This window comes from Alnus glutinosa, chromosome 1, assembly GCF_958979055.1.
Source record: "Alnus glutinosa chromosome 1, dhAlnGlut1.1, whole genome shotgun sequence".
NCBI lineage: Eukaryota > Viridiplantae > Streptophyta > Magnoliopsida > Fagales > Betulaceae > Alnus > Alnus glutinosa.
In genome coordinates this window covers 46505340-46526818 of record NC_084886.1, presented here as the reverse complement: position 1 = coordinate 46526818, position 21479 = coordinate 46505340, and the positions used below count along the sequence as shown (strand labels likewise).

The 21479-nt window shown below is 34.7% G+C and overlaps 2 protein-coding genes across 2 annotated transcripts; both read left to right on the top strand.

Annotated features, from left to right (window-relative positions):
* The first annotated feature begins 1175 nt into the window (after positions 1–1175).
* Positions 1176–2711, top strand: LOC133860832 (B3 domain-containing transcription factor VRN1-like). Its single transcript, XM_062296461.1, has 3 exons — positions 1176–1325; positions 1887–2369; positions 2451–2711. The coding sequence occupies exons 1-3, from the start codon at positions 1176–1178 to the stop codon at positions 2709–2711; spliced, it is 894 nt and encodes a 297-aa protein (XP_062152445.1).
* Positions 2712–5913: 3202 nt separating this feature from the next.
* LOC133860822 (putative B3 domain-containing protein Os03g0621600) lies at positions 5914–16484 on the top strand. Its single transcript, XM_062296450.1, has 6 exons — positions 5914–6063; positions 6926–7462; positions 7540–7782; positions 14383–14607; positions 15672–16142; positions 16218–16484. Exons 1-6 carry the CDS (start codon positions 5914–5916, stop codon positions 16482–16484), a joined length of 1893 nt encoding a protein of 630 aa, XP_062152434.1.
* The last annotated feature ends 4995 nt before the right edge of the window (positions 16485–21479 follow it).

Here is a 21479-nt window from a genome sequence, read left to right as displayed (position 1 = left end):
ATTTTTTATATGTAACCCAAAAAAGTATAAATACTGCAAATATTAAGCAGTTTATAACTGAGCTTGAAAATTGTGGTACGTACAATTTAGTGAAATTGAAGCTCCATATCAATTTGATCAAGGAACCAGGGTGCTCTTGGGGTTTGGATCTCCAATCAGCCTTTGATGAGTGAAATTGGACAAGTTTTTGGCAGGTCCAACTAAAAAAAAAATTAATTTCCTTTAAATTGTGTGGAATAAATTTCTTCCGAACAAATCTAATAAGTTGTCATATGACTCATATGTCCCTATACCATTTGCTAATCACGTGATCTTTTAATACTTTTAATAGAGTTGCACCGTCAACTCCTTCTAACATTTACAATTCCTTCTTCTTCTTTTTCTCAAATATACGGACGAGTCCAAGAAATATACTACCACTCAAAAAATAATTTCACCTCAAATATGGAAGGGAGGAGTTGCCAAACGAAGCCATAGCTACAAACTACGTACAATTACTCATTATATTCAACCCTCTACAGCAAGTGGGTGTAGACTTGTTCAAAAAAGAGTCCTATCAGTCCAGAGTATTATTGAGCCAAGAAAAAATAAAAAATTCTTTATCAAAACTTATTTCTTTTATATCACATTATTCAGTTTCTTATTACTACTAAAAAAAAGTTTACCAAACACATCCCTAGTTCTAGTTAACAAAATCTTTGCCCAAACTCAGATTTTTGAACTGCAAAGCTGATCAGCTAAACTGAGCTGACCTTTATTGCTTAAAAAAAAAAAAAAAAAAAAAAATCCTCGGTAAAAAATAGTTATTGGAAAAGAAATGATATGGATCAATCTAATTAATAATACCATATACATGTATTAAATGATAATCGGTGAAACTTCGACTTCAACTTCCTTGTTTGGTATCTGTCTGAAACATAACGTGTTTGTCTGTCAATTATCCAGTGGACAATTCTGTTCTTTTGTCAAGTTCCAATTGAATTATGTAGTAGTACTACACCTTAAATGGATCAAATACTACCAGTATTGTCAGCTTTTTTGGCAAGACAGACAGTCCAAGTTGCGTGTAACTAAGAAACTTGAAATTAAATTTGCAGCGTTGAAAACCTAGCCAAATCCATCGTAAAAACATTTCAACAGTGGGGATCAACCATCGTGGTCTGACTTTTTCTACTATGGCAGCTAATAACAAATCAACGACTCCCCAGACTCGAGTGGTGCCCAACTGGAGTCATGATCACCGGCGCCCGTCAAGTTCTATGGCCGGTAGACCGTCTCACTTCTTCAAGACAATAGTCCCCTCTAACATCAACGACCAAAAACTGGTAATATGTAGCCCCACTACCTTCATTTTTTACGCTAATACCATGTCTTCTGTGAAATCTTAACTTCTGCTTGGTTACCGAGAAAACGGGAGGAAAATAAATGGTGGCTGGTCTTCATGTCAAGGATTCTACTCGTAACTTTCAGCTGTTGCAAGTTTGGAATTAGCAAAGTGGTTTGTAATTGGGATCTAGACTCTTGTTGTTGCAGAGTTAGTGTTTTTTTTTGCTGTTATATCAGATTGGTGTATTTTTTTTTTTGCTGGTTTGGGCTCTTGTTTCAGCTCGGTGTTCTTTGTTGTTAGGTGTTGTTTTGTTCCCCTTTTCTTTGGGGTTGTTTCCAGTTTTTACTGGAGTGAAAGTTGTTCTTGAGTTTGATTTATAAAGCTTTTATTCATAAAAAAAAAAAAAAAAAAAAATTTAAAAAAAAAAACAGAGTACGAAATGTTTGTCACTATTCTGCAACATGCATATAATAAAGGAAATCCCTTTTTCAGTCATTTTTGAAGCAGAAGGAAAATATTGTAAAAGTTAAAACTATATTACTTACCTCGGTGGATGCAGAGGATTCCTGAAAGTTTTGTAAGGCAATTTGAGGATGAACTGTCGGCTGTTGCTACACTCACTGTTCCCTATGGTCATTCTTGGCAAGTGGGATTGGAGAAAGCTAAAAAGAAGATTTGGTTTCACCACGGTTGGCAGGATTTCGTTGAATACCATTCTATTCGCTGTGGGTATTTTTTAATCTTCAGGTATGACGGAAATTCAAAATTTCGTGTTCTTGTACTTGATGATAGTGCAACCGAGATTCAGTATCCACGGAGCAAGAGTTGTAAATTTGAAGATCAAGTGGACGTAATGGAATCAGATGATGCAAAAAGGTCAAGGCAAGATCACAAGTCGAAGTCCGAAGAACATGAGGAAAACATGTTAGTTGGAAAAAGAGGAAGAGAGAGAGCAATCCAAGCAGCCAGATTAATGTTGAAGCCTACAAGTCCTTCGTTCATGGCCATCTTGCGCCCATATCATATACGTCAACGAACTTTGGTGAGCCTTTCTACATTGATGTGAGTCATGTGACCGCTTTGAATGTACACTTGTTTCAATATATCCTTGTCTCTTGTGCAGTATGTGCCTGTCGAATTTTCTATCAAGTATCTTAGTGGGCATGATGAGTTTGTCGAGCTTCAGACTTGTGATGGAAGACAATGGCGTGCCCGGTGCGGTGACCATCGTGGTAACTCAGCAAAGAATATAGGGTGGGCTCAGTTTCTAGGAGACAATAACTTAAAAGAAGGAGATGTGTGTGTCTTCGAGCTGCTCAAGAGGAAGCCTGTTGTGCTTAACGTCTCAATATTTCACGCGGCTGACTATGTCAATGGTGTTTGACATGCTATTATTATTATTATTATTATTATTATGTTTTTAATATTTAGGGATTTAGTCCACTGGCATCAATGGCTTGTAAACATGGTTCCTGATGGTAAAACTTTTCTCCAACCTTATCCATAGTACTACTACTTTAATTAATATGTATCGGTTATTATATATTTAACATAGATTTTGTTGTATTTTTATCTTATTTTTCCTCCATCAAATTGTGGATTATCCCACGTACACTTTTGTCCAGTTTCACGGATTGAAATTCAGTGCAATATTTAGCTAGGGTATTGCAATGGTACAATACGTACCTCTTATTTGGATCCCTCATTTTAAGTTAATGGTTCAGATAATGACAAAAAAAAAGTTGCTCGTTCAATAAATAGGTTATATAAGAGTTGCTTATACAAAGAGGATGGTTCAACTTTTCCAAATCGACCATCGGGATGTGCCAAACTATCCCTTTGGCAAAATGGACGGTTCAACTAACTCCAAATCGCCGATTGGAGGTGGTTGGACCTAATGAATTTCAAAGAAATTTCTGAACGAAGATGTTATTACATAATCATTGAAGAAAATAATAAAAGTGACTTACGTACCTGCAACCATTGAAGACGAAGAGCGCAACAGTTGTTCGTCTTCCACATCCAAACACTCTCTCAGGTCTCTCGTATAATGGTATAATGTTTATGAGTGAGCACTATGATTTGGAATTGGTACTTCAACCACATATTTGTAAAGCCTTTAAACAAGTAGAATTTAGCCTGCACCACTTTAATACACATATCATAACTAATAAAATGTGCTTTTAGAAATGTGTCCATAGCCTGGTCATATTACTACATTGATTACGCTTAATGAGCCTTATTATAACACTACTTATATCTTGTTTGCCAATATACAATGTATAGCCATATGATCTATATAGGTTTACTTGCAAAAAATTTGTAACAATTAATCTCCCATTAATTTGGATCACATAGGTCGTTCTTAAATTAGACATTGTAAACTTTATGAGCTCAAACTTTTATTGCCAAAGTTTGTGATTGTTGTCTCTAAAACAACTGATTGATCCATTAATTCAAAACTTCAATATAGAATCATGGTGGTCCTTGTTATGCTTATCGTATGGGACCATCCGTGGTCACAAATACAATGTTTTTAGAGACTTGGACCAAGTACGGGTACTGTATAGCATGGAAATTTCATGTAATGTGATCCCTCATCATGTTTATTTCCAATTGGTCCAACTTTATGACTAAAAATGAATCCCATATTATAATTTCAAGCTAGCTTTGTGGGTAACCATAATTTGAAAGATATTCAATTTTATTTAAGAATCATTAATAAAAACCAAAGTGATTACTATAAATGTAAATCAAAAGATAATGCAACATACAAACTTCCATTAGGACTAACTTAACACGAAAAAGATACTAGAAAGAAATAAGAATATAGAAATATAATAAAGAGAAACTTCATTTAAACTCTTCGAATTGTATCGCTTTTGCAATGTCTACCCTAAAGTTCAATTTCTTTCAATTTCTTTCAATTTAATGTGTACTTCTTTCAATTGTTTGCAATGTTATCACTCAGTTAGGATTTTCCGTTAAATCCTATAAAAATTATCAAAATACCCACATTTATATATATATATATATATATATATTTGCAAATATTGAGACATAGGTATTTTTGCAAATATTGTTAAATCCTTACACATTAGGGTTATTTTTTTGTTTACAATTTCAAAATGTGCGATTTAAAAATAGAGATTTTAAATTTTTCAATTTTGAAAAAAATGATTTTTAAAAACCCAATTAGGCGTTTAGCAAAATTACAGTTTTACCTTTAAAATTACAAGTTAGCCTTTAAAATTATGTGTTTTTTTTTAAAAAAAAAAAAAAAAAAAAACTCACTTTCCTACGATTTGAAAAAGAAGTTTTTTTGCGTTTTAAAATATCAATTTTTTAAAAACGTCATTTCTAAACGATTCATTTTCTATGATTTGGTTTAAATTCACATTTTTTGTTTACGAAATCGCAATTTCAAACATAATCTTAATCTTTATAATTTTATTTTTTAAAAAAATAAATAAAAATATTTTAAAAATTTTCACACCAATCATTTAGAGCACTTGTAGTGAACTCCTCAAAATTTCAGCAGATTTTGACGAAAATTATCACTTTTGTTATTTTAGCTACTTAGTTTTCAAAAGCTCTAAATATCAAACTCTTCAAATATTCTCTACTTTAAAATAAATACTATTTTTTATTATCCTTCAACCAACCAACAAAATTCCCGATCCAGACTTCGACCGGACCCAAACCCACTTCCACGAACCCAACCTTTGACGACCGGCGACTTCATGACCGGTGGAGGCTCGACGGCTGGCTATTCATCGCGAACCGGTTTCTTCGACAACCGGTGAGGCTCAACGACCGGTGGAGGCTCAACTTCTCTGCTTCTAGACCCACAGGAGCCGGCTTTCCACGACGACCAGTTTCTTCGACGGCCGGCATCTTCTGGATCGATTTTGCCCTAAATCAGTTTCGCCCTCGATCGATTTCCACCTCTCAGACCAACGGCCTTCACCCGCGAAATTGAATAAAATATTACCAAACAAGAAGAGACGATCGACTTTGCCCTCAGCAGACTAGACTAGCCATTTCAGCGCTCACCAAATTTACTGTAGCAGCAACAAGTTCATTGCAGACCCGATTTTGATGAAACTCAGCTGATTTTGACGATTTCCTCACTTTGACGAGCTCATTACAAATGCTCTTAGGAGTTAAAAAGCATCTACATCCATACAACTTTAATGACCAGTAACAACCATACAACTTTATATGCCGCTATCCGGTTGGACAGGAATGCCAAGAATCACAATGGGAAGGTGAAGTAAAGAGCGTGGGAAATTTTGAATAAACTTAGAAAAAACACTAAACAAGCACATGAAAATGCGAAAAAAAAAAAAAAATCATTTTGGTTTGAAATTTACGATTGACAAGGAGCGAGGCGCCAAACCTGCAAATATCATGTCATTGATGTTCTTTTGATAAGTTCCAATGCAATTACTGTTTAACACCTTAAAAGAATCAATTTACTGTCGCTATTGTCTTAGATTGCTGCTAAGAATTAAGCATCGGCACCAAATATCTTTATCCGTCGACGCATTTACACCGTGGGATCAACCAACGCTTTTCTTACTATGGCACCGAATAAATCAAGGACTCGCCGGACTAGAGTGGTGCCCAACCGGAGCTATGGTCTCCGGCCGTCAAGTTGTATGGCGGAGGGTAGGAGACCCTCGCACTTCTTCAAGATCATACTCCCCTCTACCATTCACGACAAGAAACTGGTAATGTTTGTTCTGTCACTAGGAAGTTTATGGTATTCCAACATGGTAGGAAGCCTAGCTTCTTTCTGCAAAATCTTCAATAAAATAGCTAACCAAATCGCCATACTTTCCATCTGAGCCAAAATGGTAAGGGTGGTATTTTAATTTGTGGGACGACAAAGATGGTTGCTTTTGATATTTTGGGAATGTGGTGAGTCCTAAGTCGTTCAAAACCCTGTCCATCACAAACTTACATGTCATTGCCTCATTGTTGTCCAAGTATGCATTTCCCCGTTTCAGTTGATATGTTTAGGTAAGGTTTACTTGGCCAAAATTTCATAACAGGGGGAGAAACCAAAAGCAAGATCAACCTTTTGTTAGAGGATAAAATATATTTAGGCAAAGGATCCTCAAATCATGCAGAAAATCCTCCAAGACACAGCAGCCTTGCAGCAGCCCTATACGAGCCACTCTTCCTTGTTTTCCTCTCCAATATTTTCCCTGATTTCCTCTTCAATGTTCCCTGATTCTCTCCAGATTTTATGCCATGTTATGTGGATGTGCTCTCCTTTATTAGCGCATAAATTGATGTATTTTGTAACCAAAATTATGAAATGAAATCTGCAGAAATGTAGTCCTTTACTTGCCTCAGTGTTCTCTTCTTACCTTCTGTTTCTTGTTCTCTTCCTCTTCCCTGCTCTCTCTTCTCATTCTCTTTAATTTTACACCTTTAAAAAGTAAAATTGAAGTTATTGGTTTGTGCCTCACTTATTTTACATTTGTAACTAATGAGTAGAAGCCATTTATTTATCCGCATCACCTGTTTCCTTGACTTCATTTCACATTGTAATTGAGACAATATAATGTACTTCGGTTACTGCAGAAGATTCCTGAAAAGTTTGTGAGGGAATTTGGAGATGAACTGTCTGGTGTTGCTACAGTACTCACTGCTCCCTATGATCATATTTGGCAAGTGGGATTGGAGAAAGCCAACAAGGAGATTTGGTTTCATGATGGTTGGCAGGATTTTATGGAACACCATTGTATTCATTATGGCTACTTTTTAGTCTTCAGATATGAAGGAAATTCAAAATTCCATGTTCTTGTATTTGATAATACTGCAACTGAGATTGAGTATCCACGGAGAAAGAACTGTAAATTGGAAGATGAGGTGGACATAATTGAATCAGATGATGATGCAAAAAAAATAAGACATGACAAGTTGAAAGAAAATGAAATGTCTGATGAAGTAGATGGAGGAAGATACGTTAGGGAACGATTTTCTGGGACATCTGCAAAAGGAAGACTGAAGATGTCCAGCGGAAGAGAGAGAGCGATCCGAGCAGCAAGAATGTTGAAGCCTAAAAGTCCTTGGTTCATGGCCATCTTGCGCCCATATCATATACGCAGACGTGTTTTGGTACATGATATGATTATGTATTTCAAATATCGCATTGAATATGCATGACATTGTTTGAATCCTTCTTTCTTGTGCAGTATGTGCCTGTCGACTTTGCTATCAGGCATCTTATTGGGCATCAGTTTGTCAAACTTCAGACTTGTGATGGAAAACAATGGCGTGCCCGGTGCTGTGACCATCGTGCTCACTCAGCTTCAGCAAAGATACTAGGGTGGGCTCAGTTTTGCAGAGACAATAATAACTTACAAGTAGGAGATGTGTGTGTCCTGGAGCTGGTCAAGAGGAGGAAGCCTGTTGTGCTTAAGGTCTCAATCTTTCACGTCATAGTTAAGTTAGTGGTGTTTAATTGATTCTTTCCACTGGTAAAATCTCGTCTAAACATAGATTCGTACGGAATCAAGATTTGTTGTATTTTGATATTATTTTTCCTCCGATCAAATCGTCTGTTTACCAGCTAATTAAACGTCAGTTTATTATCCTATATGCATGTTTCCTGTGTAGAGAAACTCTCTTATCAGATAAGTCATTTTCATCATGGATTATTATGATCGAAATTAGCACGAAATATTTAAAATTCAGTCGCACATATTCTTGTATATATCCATATCATAAGATGGTCCGACTGCCACTCAAGGTCAGATGGATGGTGTTTCATATATTTACATTAGGTCCAATAAAATTTACAGCTCTCTATTTTTCAACTCAACTAGCTAGGGAGACAGACCCAGAGTGAATGCAAGTCGTGTATTTATATTAAAATTTTCCTGTAGTTGGTAATGTATTGATATTAAATTTCGCGTTCACTAGCTAATTATTAAAAAAAAGAAAAAATAATAATAATATGGGACTGATATATCTAGCTAGTGCGTATCCAATAAAGGGAAAAAAATAATATACAAAGGCAGTTTTACGTACGATAACAGGAAGGTAGAAGTGTAAAACCCAGAAGTTTGATGATTAATTGATGGGGTCACCTTGGAAAGGAAAGGGCTGAATTAACCAGATGGATTCGTTTTATTTCATGGGAATTTTATTTGTTTTTAATTATTAGTATTACCATTTCTTTTTATTTCTCTTAAAAAAAAAAAAAAGTCTCATTTTTAACTATAGTTATATACCACAGTTTTTCCTTTTTTTGAAATCAGAGGTTGTGAATATTATTGATAAAATGACTCAGAGTAAATTTGCTCAGCATGAATGAGATCCTAGGGGAAATATGGGCACTCCTCCTTCCAGACAACATCCTGATTTACAGACAAAGCATGCTTAGTTAAAAAATGAGCCACCTGATTAGCCTCCCTCCTTACATACTGCACTGACCAAGTATGAAGCTGAAGAAGCCGGTCCCTTGTATCTTCCACAGTGCTGCCGCAAGTCCTCCAACAGGGAGTATTAGAATTTAGAGCATTCACCACATTGAGAGAATCCCCTTCGAACACAACAGAATGAAATCCTAATTCTTCACAAAATGGCACTGCTAGCCGTGCTGCAATTGATTCGGCAACCTCAGGATCAGTGATAATGCGAGCTGGTAAGAGCATTCTCAATGGTTTAGCTATTTTCATCTTTAAGCTAAAATAGCTAACAACTAAAAAGACACTCCATCCAATCATGCAAATCAAATGTAAAATGCATGTATTTGTGAATAGTAAAACTCCACATGTCGAGTTGCACAATTCACACATGCATCTCTTTTTTCTATTTGTTTCTCCTTCTTACACTCTCTCTCTCTCCCCCCATCTCGATCTCTCACTAAAACTCACTTACTTCATACCAATATTCTAATATATCTCCGAATCTGAGAAATTGTATTTCAGAGTATGTCTATATGGCGAAATCTATGCTTTCCATTTTAAGGTCATATTCATACGAACCATCTCAAATGAGAACAAAAGTTTTGCAGACTTTAAAGTAAATAATTATCCAAAAAAAATAAAAAAATAGCATGTTAAAAAAATAAAAAAAGACTTATCGTTGAAAAAATATCTAAGAATTAAAATAAAGAAAGAATAAAAAAATAATATTTAAATGATATAGTGAAATAATAGATAATCGAATGTTTGGTACATTTTGAAACTCATCAATTAAAATAGATAAAGTAGGTTTTATTAGCTATTTTACATATAAAAATATTTAAGCTATTGAAAGTATTCTTAATATTCTATATATAACTAATTAACTATAGAGCCCCTTTTATCTGGGTGTGGCGTAAAACCTTTATTTTAAATATAGTTATATTGTTATATACTAATTATTAATAACTTAATATCCTAGTTTATGAGCTAACTAGTTATATGTATATATAATACTCTATTCACTTAGTATAGTTAGTTACTAACTATTCTTATTTAATATGTACTTTTTTTTTCAATCAAAGTGGCGTATAAACTATAGTTAACTACTTAACATAGTTAAGTAGTTTCTTAGTAATATTAAGTTAGTATATATTAATCGGGTCACTTGTTTGACCCATTTCCTACCCTTTATAATTATTTCAGCACTCTTTTAGTTTGTTTCGGGTCAATTTTTGGGGAGTTTACTCTTTTTTCATTTAAATGATTGTTCACTCTCTCTTCCCTTTGGATCAGGAGTGAGAATGATCATCCCTTATAACACTTTCCTTATTCAATAATGAGAAAATTGCATCGTTGATCCCTGTGGTATACCATAATTATTTTTCACTCCCTATGATTTAAAAAGTTCATGGGAGGTCCTCGTGGTATGTAATAATTACAAATCGATCCCTGGCGTCGAATTCTGTTAAAATTTTTAACAGATTCCGTCAAATGCCACATCAGCGACACGTGTCGCCAATAAGATGGCGACACGTGTCCATCTTAATAAAAAAATATAAATTTATTAAAAAATAAATAAAAATACTTATTTTTAAAAAAAAAAAAAAAAAAAAAAAGCTGAAAGGGTGGCTGGGCCACCCCTTTGAGGGTGGCCTGGCCGCCCCCAGCCACTGGGGGTGGCCGCGCGCCACCCTCAAAGGGGTGGCCCAGCCACCCTTTCAGCTTTTTCTTTTTTTCTTTTTTTCTTTTTTTCTTTTTTTTTTTTTTTTTTTTTTTTAAATAAGTATTTTTATTTATTTTTTAATAAATTTATATTTTTTTATTAAGATGGACACGTGTCGCCATCTTATTTGCGACACGTGTCGCTGACGTGGCATTTGACGGAATCTATTAAAAATTTTAACAGAATTCGACGCCAGGGATCGATTTGTAATTATTACATACCACGAGGACTTTCCATGAACTTTTTAAACCATAGGGAGTGAAAAATAATTATGGCATACCACAGGGACCAACGGTGCAATTTTCCCTTCAATTATATATATATACACCAACTAATTGATAACTTAATATGTTAATCAATTAATACTAAGTTAGTATATGTTTATATACACATATAAACATATGTGTGTATACGAGCTACACTCGTGAGTCTTAATTGAGTCAAGCGAGCAAGTTGAGTCGAGCTAGGCTCACGAGCCTTATTGGAATTTTGTTGAGCAAGTTAGGTATATTTCTACAGTCACGAGCGGGTTTTTAAGTCACGAATCGAGTTCAGATCGAGATTAAATGAGCGAGTATCGAGGGAATTGTCGATTTATAGCCTTACCGATGCTAAAGCTTATCTAAGCTTGTCCATACAACTTATTAGATATTGGTGAAGGAATTTGGAATATTGTTTACTGTTTAGCTTTGATTCCAAATATATAGTTGGAATGTGTCACATCAATACCAATTATATTGTGACACGTGTAACATTAAAAAAATTATTTAAAAAATAAACTATTTGTCACAAGCGAGTATTTAGAAAATATTACTCATAAACTATTCTATTTTTACTGTCTTCTTGACCTGTGTCTATGTGCGTGAGGGACTTACCTATGTTTAGACCAAGAGGACCATGCTTGGTTTTTCAGTTTTCTTTTAATTTTTTTTTTATCAAGTTATATATATAGGGACTTACCTATATTTAGGCTTCAAAATTAGGTTTAGTCCCACCAAAAATAATTTTGACCCCTCATTCATTCTTTGGCCCCTCCAAATAGAAAATTATGGTCTCATCCTGTGTGCGTGTATGCTAGAGGCTCTTAAAGATGTAAACAAAAAGAGAAAGTCTAAATAGCATATTCATATCCTACCACCATTCTACTATGCTTATGTGGTATTATCAATCTATCATTGGTTTTTTCCTTTCCTTTATAATTAAGATTGATCTAAGAGTAGATTAACAATGCCACGTTAGTGAGATGGTGGTGGGATATGAATATGCTATATAGCATTCCTAGAACAAAAATACAGAAATTGTGAGAGATCCTAAAAGAAGGGAGAGAGAAAAAAAAATGGTGCAGAGAAATAAAAATCTAAAATTTTGGAAGGAGAGAGGAGAGAACGAGAAAATTGGGAAGAGAAATGATTGTTCTTTTATACACATATATCTTAAAATTCAATGGATAAAGTCATCTATGATATATGATCAAACCCTTAACTTACTCTGAATTATGACCTTATTTAAATCCAAATTAACTTATTTCAAACTCTATTCCATTTCCTTATTGGTGTTTCGTGTTCTAGTGCGCGCTTTTTTTTTTTTTTTTTTTTTTTTTTTAAGTTTGAGTTTATTGTTGAGAAGCCTACTCCTTTTGATCTTTCATTTGAGAGAATAACTTCTATTCGGTGGTGGCAAAAACCACCACCTTTTTGCCCACCAATAGCAAGTTGACATATCAGCATGAAACAAAAAAAACACAAAAATGAAAGTGTAGGCAAAAACACTTGATCATTCTCTTCCTTTACTCTTTTAGTCTTTAGGAAAAAAAAAAAAACAAAAACCAAAAATCCTCCTCCCAGCCACTGCCCCACGCGGCCACGCCGGACCTCGAGCTCGGCGGCAACTCCATGGCTGGATCGGCGACTCCACGGCTTTCGAACTCAAAGGAGAAGACGAACGTGGTGGGTAGTCCCTGTACGGGAAGGAGAAGACGAACTTCTTGGACCCAAAGTTGGCCGGGGATGGCCGCGCGGCCACCCTCGGCCACTGGGGGGTGGCCGCGCGGCTACCCCCGGTCCATGGGGAGGCCGCGCAGCCATCCCCGGGGTCTGGGGGTGGCCTTCAGGCCAACCCTAGATCCATCTAGGGCTAGCCCGATGGCCACCCTTGGCCTTGCGCGGCCACCCCTGAGGTCTGGGGTTTGCCCGAACCTGGGGGTAGCCTTCGGGCCAACCATTCCGTCGGCTGGGTGGACGTCGATCCGTAGGAGGAGCAGCGTTCGGTGGCGTGTTCCGACTCGGGAGTTGGCGGCGTATTCCGGCCTGGGAGGTCGGTGGCGTGTTCCGGCCTGGGCGGTGCTGGCAGTGGGTCCATTACGGGCATTGGTTTTGGCCTGGCTGGTGTTCCGACCCGATCGGTGGCAGCGGGTCCGTGGTCTAGCATGGGCGGTGCCAGCGGCGTCCGGCCTGGCTGTGGCGGAATGCTGCTTGGGCAGGGGCGGTCTCTTTCAATTTTTGAGTTTTTTTTCTTGAAATGACGTGTCAAAATGTAATTGGTGGGCAGAAAACAAGGGTTTTCTGCCATGGCATGATAGAAGGGGCTCTCTTCATTGGAACCCTACTCCTTCACGAATGAATGTTGTATTTAAATAATAATCATAAGATTTTTTTTTTAATCCATCCCACTGTAATGTACTAATGCGGATAAGGAGGGGTGCTACACATGCACCCCTCATCCACCTTTCATCCTCCATTTATTATAAAAAAAAATTGATTTTAAGCAAAAAGGTGTCTCTGATGTGACATCAGAGACACCTTTTTGCTTAAAATCAATTTTTTTAAGCAAAAGAGGTGGACAAAGGGAGGATGAAGAGAGGATTTTTAGCATTTCCCTGCGGATAAGACCAGACTTCTTTTGAAAAAAAAAACACGGTACTATTATCGCCCTGCATGATATTTTTCTTATCTTATTGGTTGACTTGAAAAAAGAAAAAAAGAAAAAGAAAATCTAATTTCTTTGCTGGACATGCTCTACTATTTCGGTACCTAAATTAGGTGATTCAACTGTGAAATTCGGCATGCTCACGGTAGTCTAATCATACCTCAGTCTAATAAGTCATTGTACTTATCGTATTCGTATATCGGAATTCTAAAAATGTATGGTCAAAGATCCAATTTTATGATGAATGTATGTCTTGTCAAATCATTGTCAGTGTTCCTTACCTATTAGATAGCATATTAGTCTTCACATCAATACCAATTTTGTTGATCGGATTTTGACCGACAAAGCGTGACTCCGATCGCTAATCAGAATTTACCGTTCTTGACCGAGAGAGAATGATGAAACTCGATCGTAAACGGGCTCTCATCTAGGTGGTCTTCCTGGCAAGGATTAAGGAACCGGGCCTGTACGTAGAGGCCGATTCCTAGCACAGCTCAATAATTCTCCTTTCTGTAGTTCCTTTTCTTGTTACCTTTTATTTTTCTTCTCATTCCTACCTTTCATTTCTTCCTAGTCTTTTCCTTGCTAACCAAAGGCAAGGAAAAGTAAAAACCAAAAGGAAGAACATTTTTTTATTATTATTATTATTTTTTCCCAGCCGGCAAAAGAAAGAGCATTTGAAACTTGAAATAAACATACTCCATGAGTCCCCACGACTACCAAAATACAAGTCCCCATTAAATTCGAACCATTAGATGGTCAGACCCATAAGTTTCAAAGCACAAATTAAGCTCAACTGAACTTCAGAATATGCCGATTTTTCAGGGTGGAAACGAGCTCCTCTCTTTCACGTCACTCAGCTTTGTTGCTGACAAACCCTCCCAGCACGCCAAAGTCATGTCACACGTCCAGCGTTAAGCGTGGAAGAAGTTTTTAGAATTGACGTGTCCCGATGTGAAAGCTGTGTTGCATAAAAGGTCGGAGCAGATAAGTCTCTTCGAGGCATTTCCGCAGTGGGATCAATCAACCGTCGTGATAAGAGTTTTTGTAACTATATGGCACCGAATAAACCAAGGACTCGCCGGACTAGAGTGGTGCCCAACCGGAGCTTTGAGCACCGGCCGTCAAGTTGTATGGCGGGAAGGAGACCCTCCCACTTCTTCAAGATCATACTCCCCTCTACTATTCACGACAAGAAACTGGTAATGCATGCCTTCTCACTCCCTCGCTTGCTTGCTGCTTCTTTGTTTGTCTTTCGATCATTTCTTGAATATTCTGGTGATGTTGTATGCAGTATTGTAATGGTAGTATGATACCATTAACATAATTTCTCAATTATTGTTTTTGAATTACATTAATAAGATTTTATAATTAACATGACGAATTTCGAACCGATAAAAATGATCGAGAAATATGATATAACAAAATTGGAGTAATTTGATTTAAAGAAAAGTGATTAAGGTTTAAAAAATTATACATAGTATTAATATCTTAATAGAAATCGAAGAGGCTCATTCTTGTCTACCAATAAATAAAGTATAATACACAAAATGGAGGGAAAAGAACGTGTTCTTATTTTTTTTTCTTAATATGATTCTGTACAAAAGTTCTATTTATAAAGCTTACAAATGACTTAAATTTATTCAAGTTTAATGTAACCTAATCCAATCCCTTCACTTAGGGTCTTATTATATTGGAAAAGCTCTTTTCATGCTAAATCTTGAATAATATGGAAGAGTAATGCCCTGTAGCCGGTTCCACATGCTACTCTTTATACTCATTTCACACAGGCTAACTTGTTGTGTTTTAAGTGGCTTCTCATGCCAGTAACAACAGCTCGTATAATATAAGTGATAAATTTTAGAATATATTTTCATATAATTGTGATTGTATATAAATAAATTCTAGCAAAGAATAGCATTATACCTTGGGGAATGTGATGCTTCCTGAGCTGTTAAAGCTCCTGTGCATCACAAACTTATATGTCATTGCTGCATTGTTGTCCAAGCATGCATTTCCCTGTTTCAATTGATATGTTTAGGTAAGTTTTACTTGGCTAAAAATTCATAACAGAGGGAGAAATCAAAAGCCAGATTAACCTTTAAAAAAGTAAAATTGAAGTTATTGGTTTGTGCCTCACTTCACCAAGCCTCACTTATTTTACAATTGTAATGATTATAAGCCATTTATTTATCTGCATCACATGTTTCTTTAATTTAATTACACACTGCAATTGAGACAATATAACTCACTTTGGTGGTTGCAGAGGATTCCTGAAAAGTTTGTAAGGGAGTTTGGAGATGAACTGTCTGATGTTGCTACACTCACCGTTCCCAATGATCATATTTGGCAAGTGGGAATAGAGAAAGCCAACAAGGAGATTTGGTTTCATGATGGTTGGCAGGATTTTATGGAATCCCATTCTATTCATTACGGCTACTTTTTAGTCTTCAGGTATGAAGGAAATTCAAAATTCCATGTTCTTGTATTTGATAATACTGCAACTGAGATTCAGTATCCACGGAGCAAATTGGAAGATGAGGTGGACGTAGTGGAATCAGATGCAAAAAGATCAAGGCATGATCACAAGTCCGAAGAACATGAAGAAAAGAGAGAAATGTTAGTTGGAAAAAGAGGAAGAGAGAGAGCAATCCAAGCAGCCAGAATGTTGAAGCCTACAAGACCTTGGTTCATGGCCATCTTGCGCCCACGTCATATACATCAACGAAGTTTTTTGGTGAGCCTTTCTACATTGATGTGATCGCTTTGAAGATGTACAATCGTTTGAATATTATCCTTGTCTCTTGTGCAGTATGTGCCTTCTGGATTTGCTAAAAAGTATCTTTTTAGTGGGCATCAGTTTGTGGAACTTCAGACTTGTGATGGAAAACAATGGCGTGCCCGGTGCGGTGACAATCGTCGTAATTCAAGTTCAGCAAAGAATATAGGGTGGGCTCGGTTTTGCAGGGACAATAACTTAAAAGAAGGAGATGTGTGTGTCTTTGAGCTGCTCAAGAGGAAGCCTGTTGTGCTTAACGTCTCAATATTTCGCCCGGCTGACTATGTCAGTGGTGTTTGACATGCTGAGAAGCTTTAAAGAGGTTTTTTTAAAAAAAATAAAAAATAAAAAATTATTATTATTATTATGTTTTTAATATTTAGGGACTTTGTCCACCGGCATCAATGGCTTGTAAACATGGTTCCTGATTGTAAAACTTTCTCTAACCTTGTGCATGCTACTACTTTAATTAATATGTATCGGTTATTATTTAACATAGATTTGTTGTAATTTTTTTTTTCCCTCCATCAAATCGTATGTTTACCGGCTAAAAATCAGTGTAGTATCCTCTCTCTCTCTCTCTCTCTCTCTCTCTCTCTCTCTATATATATATATATATATGCAACCTATACATAGAACTTGTTACCGTACATACGATGATGAATAATATAGAATCAAAAAAAGAAAATAAAAAAAAAATTAAGCAATGTGCTTACGTTCACAAGAGTGCTGCTGTTTCAATAATGATTTAGGGTTATAACATAACAAATTTGTAACAAAACCCTATTGTCGTATGTCGCGATGATCCGCTAACTGACTACTGTACTAGTACTCTCGTATTACTTTCTATGTTCATAAAATATGAGTCACTTGTTCCAAAAGAACTTAAACCCCCCTATCAAATAAATTATTTTTATTGTGGATTATCAGTGATATTATCTCTCCCTCAACAACCATGATTTCAAACCACAGTAAAGCTCAGGATAAAGACTCCATATGAAACTGAAAGACCTAGAGCTATCATCATGTAAATTCAAATATAATTTATCTTTGTGTAGTTATCTCAACAGCTCATGTAACTGATTACTTTATATATACGTCAGCCTAAACCACATTAAGGTTAGGCAACAATAAGTATTATAAGATTCTATATGGATTATCCCATGTACACTTTCACCAACTGAAATTCAGTGCAATATTTAGGGTATTGCAATGGTACAATACCTTTTATTTGAACCGCTCATTTTAAATTAATGGTTCAAATAGGGACAGGAACTAAAAAAAAAAAAGGTGGCTATTGGAGTTGGTCGAGCCAAACTTTGTATACAAAGAGGGTGGTTGAACTTTTCCAAACCGACCATTGGCATTGAACAAACTACCTCTTTGACAAAGGGGATGGTTCGACCAAATTCAAACCGCTCATTGGAGGTGGCTAAACCTATTGAATTTCACCTAAATCAAGATCTCATTACATAACTATTGAATAAAATAATAAAAGGGACGTACCTACGGCCATTGAAGATGAAGAGTGAAACAGTTGTTAATCTTCCACATTCAAAGCCCTCTCTCATGTCTCTCATATAGTGATAGGATGTTTATGAATGAGCACTAGGGTTAGTAATAAGTATTTCTACCACATATTTATAAAGCCCTAATTCCATCTTGGCCCTTAAAAGAGCCTTTAAATTGGTCTCTACACATAGTATGTAGCATCTACCACTTTAATACACGTAACATAACAAATGAACTGTGCCGATAGGCTGGTCATATTACTACATTGATTACATTCAATGAGCCTTACTGACACTAATTATATCTTATTTTACAATATACAATGTATAATTATATGATCCATATAGGCTAGCTTACTTGGTGAGAATTTCTAACAAACTCCCACTAATTGGATTACATAGGTCATTCTGAAATTAGACATTGTAAACTTTATGAGCTTAAACTTAATTTGTGAGTGTTCTCTCTAAAACAACTGATCCATTCAAAACATCAATATATAGAATCATGGTGGCCTTTGTTACGCTTATCGTACGGGACCCATCCATGGTCACAAATACAATGTTATTAATTAATGACATAGATCAAGTACGGGTGTGTAGCATCGAAATTTGATGTAATGTGATCCCTTATCATGACTATTTCTGGCCAATTGGTCCAACTTTATGACTAAAAATGAGTCCGATATTATAATTTCAAGCTTTATGTGTAACCATAATTTGATCAATATTTAATTTTATTTAAGAATCATTAATAAAAACCAAAGTGATTACCATAAATGTCAATAAAATGATAATGCAACATACAAACTTTCACTAGGACTAACTTAACACGAGAAAAATACAAGAAACAAATAAGTATATAGATATATAATAAAGGAGAAATTTCACTTAACTTCACTTAATCGTTATCACTTTTGCAATGTCCATCTTAAAGTTTAATTTCTCTCAGTTTGGTGTATACATTTTTCAATTGTTTGCAATGTCATCCATTTGTTAAGATTTTTCGTTAAATCCCACAAAAATTCTTAAAATACCCACGTTTTTTTTTTTTTTTTAAGAAATATTTAAATTTTTTGCAAAGAGGCATGGGTATTTTTGTAAATACAGTTAAATCCTTACAACAACTTAGAGTCCGTTTGGGTTTTACGATTTTAAAATGTTCGATTTTTAAAAATGCAGTTAAGCGTTTAACAGAATCGCAATTTGACCTTTAAAATCACAGGTGGACCTGTTTGGGTAACACTTCTTTTTTTATTATTTGTCAAAAACATGTTTGGGTTTTTTTTTTTTTGAATTATTGTACTCAAGTTTTATCAAATTTTTTCTAATTTTGTCTCAGATTCTCTAAACCACCCAAACATAATTTCAAAAAACAAATGTTATTGGTATTTACAATTTTGAATATAATAAAAAATAGTAGAATATAATACAAAAAAATCGGTCACCAAAACGAACCATTCTTTAAGATTATGCGTTTTAAAAATAATAAAAAAAAAATAAAAAAAAAAAAGCAAACCCTTGCTTGCTATTAATTGAAAAAAAAAATTGCTTTTTAAAATTACAATTTTTTAAAAACGTAATTCTCAAAACAATTAAATTTAAAATAACATTTTTTATCTACAAAATCACAATTTCAAATGCAATCTTTACAATTTTTTTTTTTAAAAAATAAAATAAGTGGAGACTTGTAGTTAAAGAAGAATTGACAACCATAGAACTTTATATGCCGGGTAATGTTTCTTACACAACTCTCACACAACTTTTGCACAACTCTAACTACTTTTTGTTATGATCAACCATTGGATTTGTTTTCCAACATGTGGGTCCTAAATATTCAATGACTGATTTTAAAAGAAAGTTGTTAGAGTTGTGTAAAAGTTGTACAAAAATTGTGTAAGAAACATTACTCTTATATGCCGCTATGTGGTTGGACAGGAATGCCAAGAATCACTTTGGGAAGGTGAAGTAAAGAGCGTGGGAAATTTATCAACACTCTGGTCTCCCTCTCTATTTTTTTTTTTTTTTTTTCACTTCTTTTCTTTTTTCTTTTTTCTTTTTTTTTTTTTTTTTACTTTTTATATCACATCAGATATTTTTATTACTATTAAAAAAAATATTCACTACAAAATAATTTTTTTTTTACTTTTTTATAAAATAATTACAAACCCTTTTATACTTTATATCACATCAATTACCTTTTATTATTATTCAAATAAAAATTTTACCACACAATTATTTACCAAAACTTTCTTCTCATTCTTACCTTTCATTTCTTCGGAGTCTTTTCCTTGCTAACCAAAGGGAAGGAAAAGTCCAAAAAAAAAAAAAAAAAAAAAAAAAAAAAAACTAATGAAAGAAAGAAAGAAGAATACTTATTATTATTATTATTATTATTATTATTTTCTATCCGGCAAAAGGAAGGGCTTTTGAAACTCCATGAGTCACCATGACTACAAGTCCCCATTAAATTCGAACCATTAGATGGTCAGACCCATAAGTTTCAAAGCACAAAGCTCAACTGAACTTCAGAATATGCCGATTTCAGGGTGGAAACGAGCTCCTCTCTTTCACGTCACTCAGCTTTGTTGCTGACAATTTGACAAACCCTCCCAGCACGCCAAAGACGTCACGTCCAGCGTTAAGCATGGAAGAAGTTTTTAGAGTTGACGTGACCGTCTCACGTCAGTGTACGTGTAAGCTTCCCGATGTAATAGTTGTGTTGCTTTTTGGTAAGCAACATATGGGTGTGTTTGATAAATAAATGATTTATCTAACAAATTTACATAATTTTTATACAATACAGATGGATCAATATGAGTAAGATTCACCGTATGCACTATGCACCTCATCCTAAGTAAAAGTATTGCGTAAAATTTGTATAAATTTTATTGTGTAAGAATCACCACCAACCCGGTCGATAAATAGATGTATTGTAAAATTTTTTATTGAATAATAGTAAAAAAATTATTGATGTAATATAAAGAATAAAAAAAAAAATTGTAATAATTTTATAGAAAAGTAAAAAAAAATTGATTTTGTAGTAGTAAATTTTTTTTTAAAATAAAATAAATTATTAATGTTATATAAAAACTGAAAAAGAAAAAATTATAATCTTTTGGATTTAACTTTTATGGAAGAAGTAAAAAAATAAAACAAAATAGAGAAGGAGATGAGAGTCCAACACTCATTCCCCTCATTTATTTTTATTTTTTTAAAAACAATGGGTATGTTTAGCAAGTAAGTGAGCATAAAAGAATAGTGGGAAAAAAAAATTTTGAGTTAGTAAAAAGTGATATAAAGCAAAAAAAAAATTCATATAAAAAAGTGAAAAAATTTTGCATTGTAGTAGATTTTTTTTATTTGAATAATAATAAAAAATTATTAATGTGATATAAAAATTGAAAAAAGTTGAAATATTTTGATGTTGATCGTTTTTTAAAAATATGAAAATAAAGTTAGAAACTTTTGTGTTGCTTGCCAAACAAGACCGAATGGTCGATCACTTCAAAACATTCTTAACTTTTTTCATTTTTTATATCACATCAATAATTTTTTATTATTATTCAAATAAAAATATTTAATACAAACAAGTTTTTTTAACTATCCCACACAAATTATTTTTATTTTATATTTCATCAACCACATTTCACTACTGCTAAAAAAAAAAAAAAAAATTATATTCAAACAATCTTTGCCAACCATAACCTTCAAGGTCGGAGCAGATCGTCTCTTAGAGTTAGAGGCATTTCCGCAGTGGGATCAATCAACCATCGTGATAAGAGTT

Excerpts from the sequence above, each read along its gene's own strand:
- LOC133860832 (XM_062296461.1), top strand. The coding sequence starts at position 1,176 with ATGGCAGCTAATAACAAATCAACGACTCCCCAGACTCGAGTGGTGCCC. Across the intron at positions 1,326-1,886 it reads ACATCAACGACCAAAAACTG|AGGATTCCTGAAAGTTTTGT; the intron begins GTAATATGTAGC and ends CGGTGGATGCAG. Across the intron at positions 2,370-2,450 it reads ATATACGTCAACGAACTTTG|TATGTGCCTGTCGAATTTTC; the intron begins GTGAGCCTTTCT and ends TCTCTTGTGCAG.
- LOC133860822 (XM_062296450.1), top strand. The coding sequence starts at position 5,914 with ATGGCACCGAATAAATCAAGGACTCGCCGGACTAGAGTGGTGCCCAAC. Across the intron at positions 7,783-14,382 it reads TTAAGGTCTCAATCTTTCAC|GTCGGAGCAGATAAGTCTCT; the intron begins GTCATAGTTAAG and ends GTTGCATAAAAG. Across the intron at positions 14,608-15,671 it reads CTATTCACGACAAGAAACTG|AGGATTCCTGAAAAGTTTGT; the intron begins GTAATGCATGCC and ends TGGTGGTTGCAG.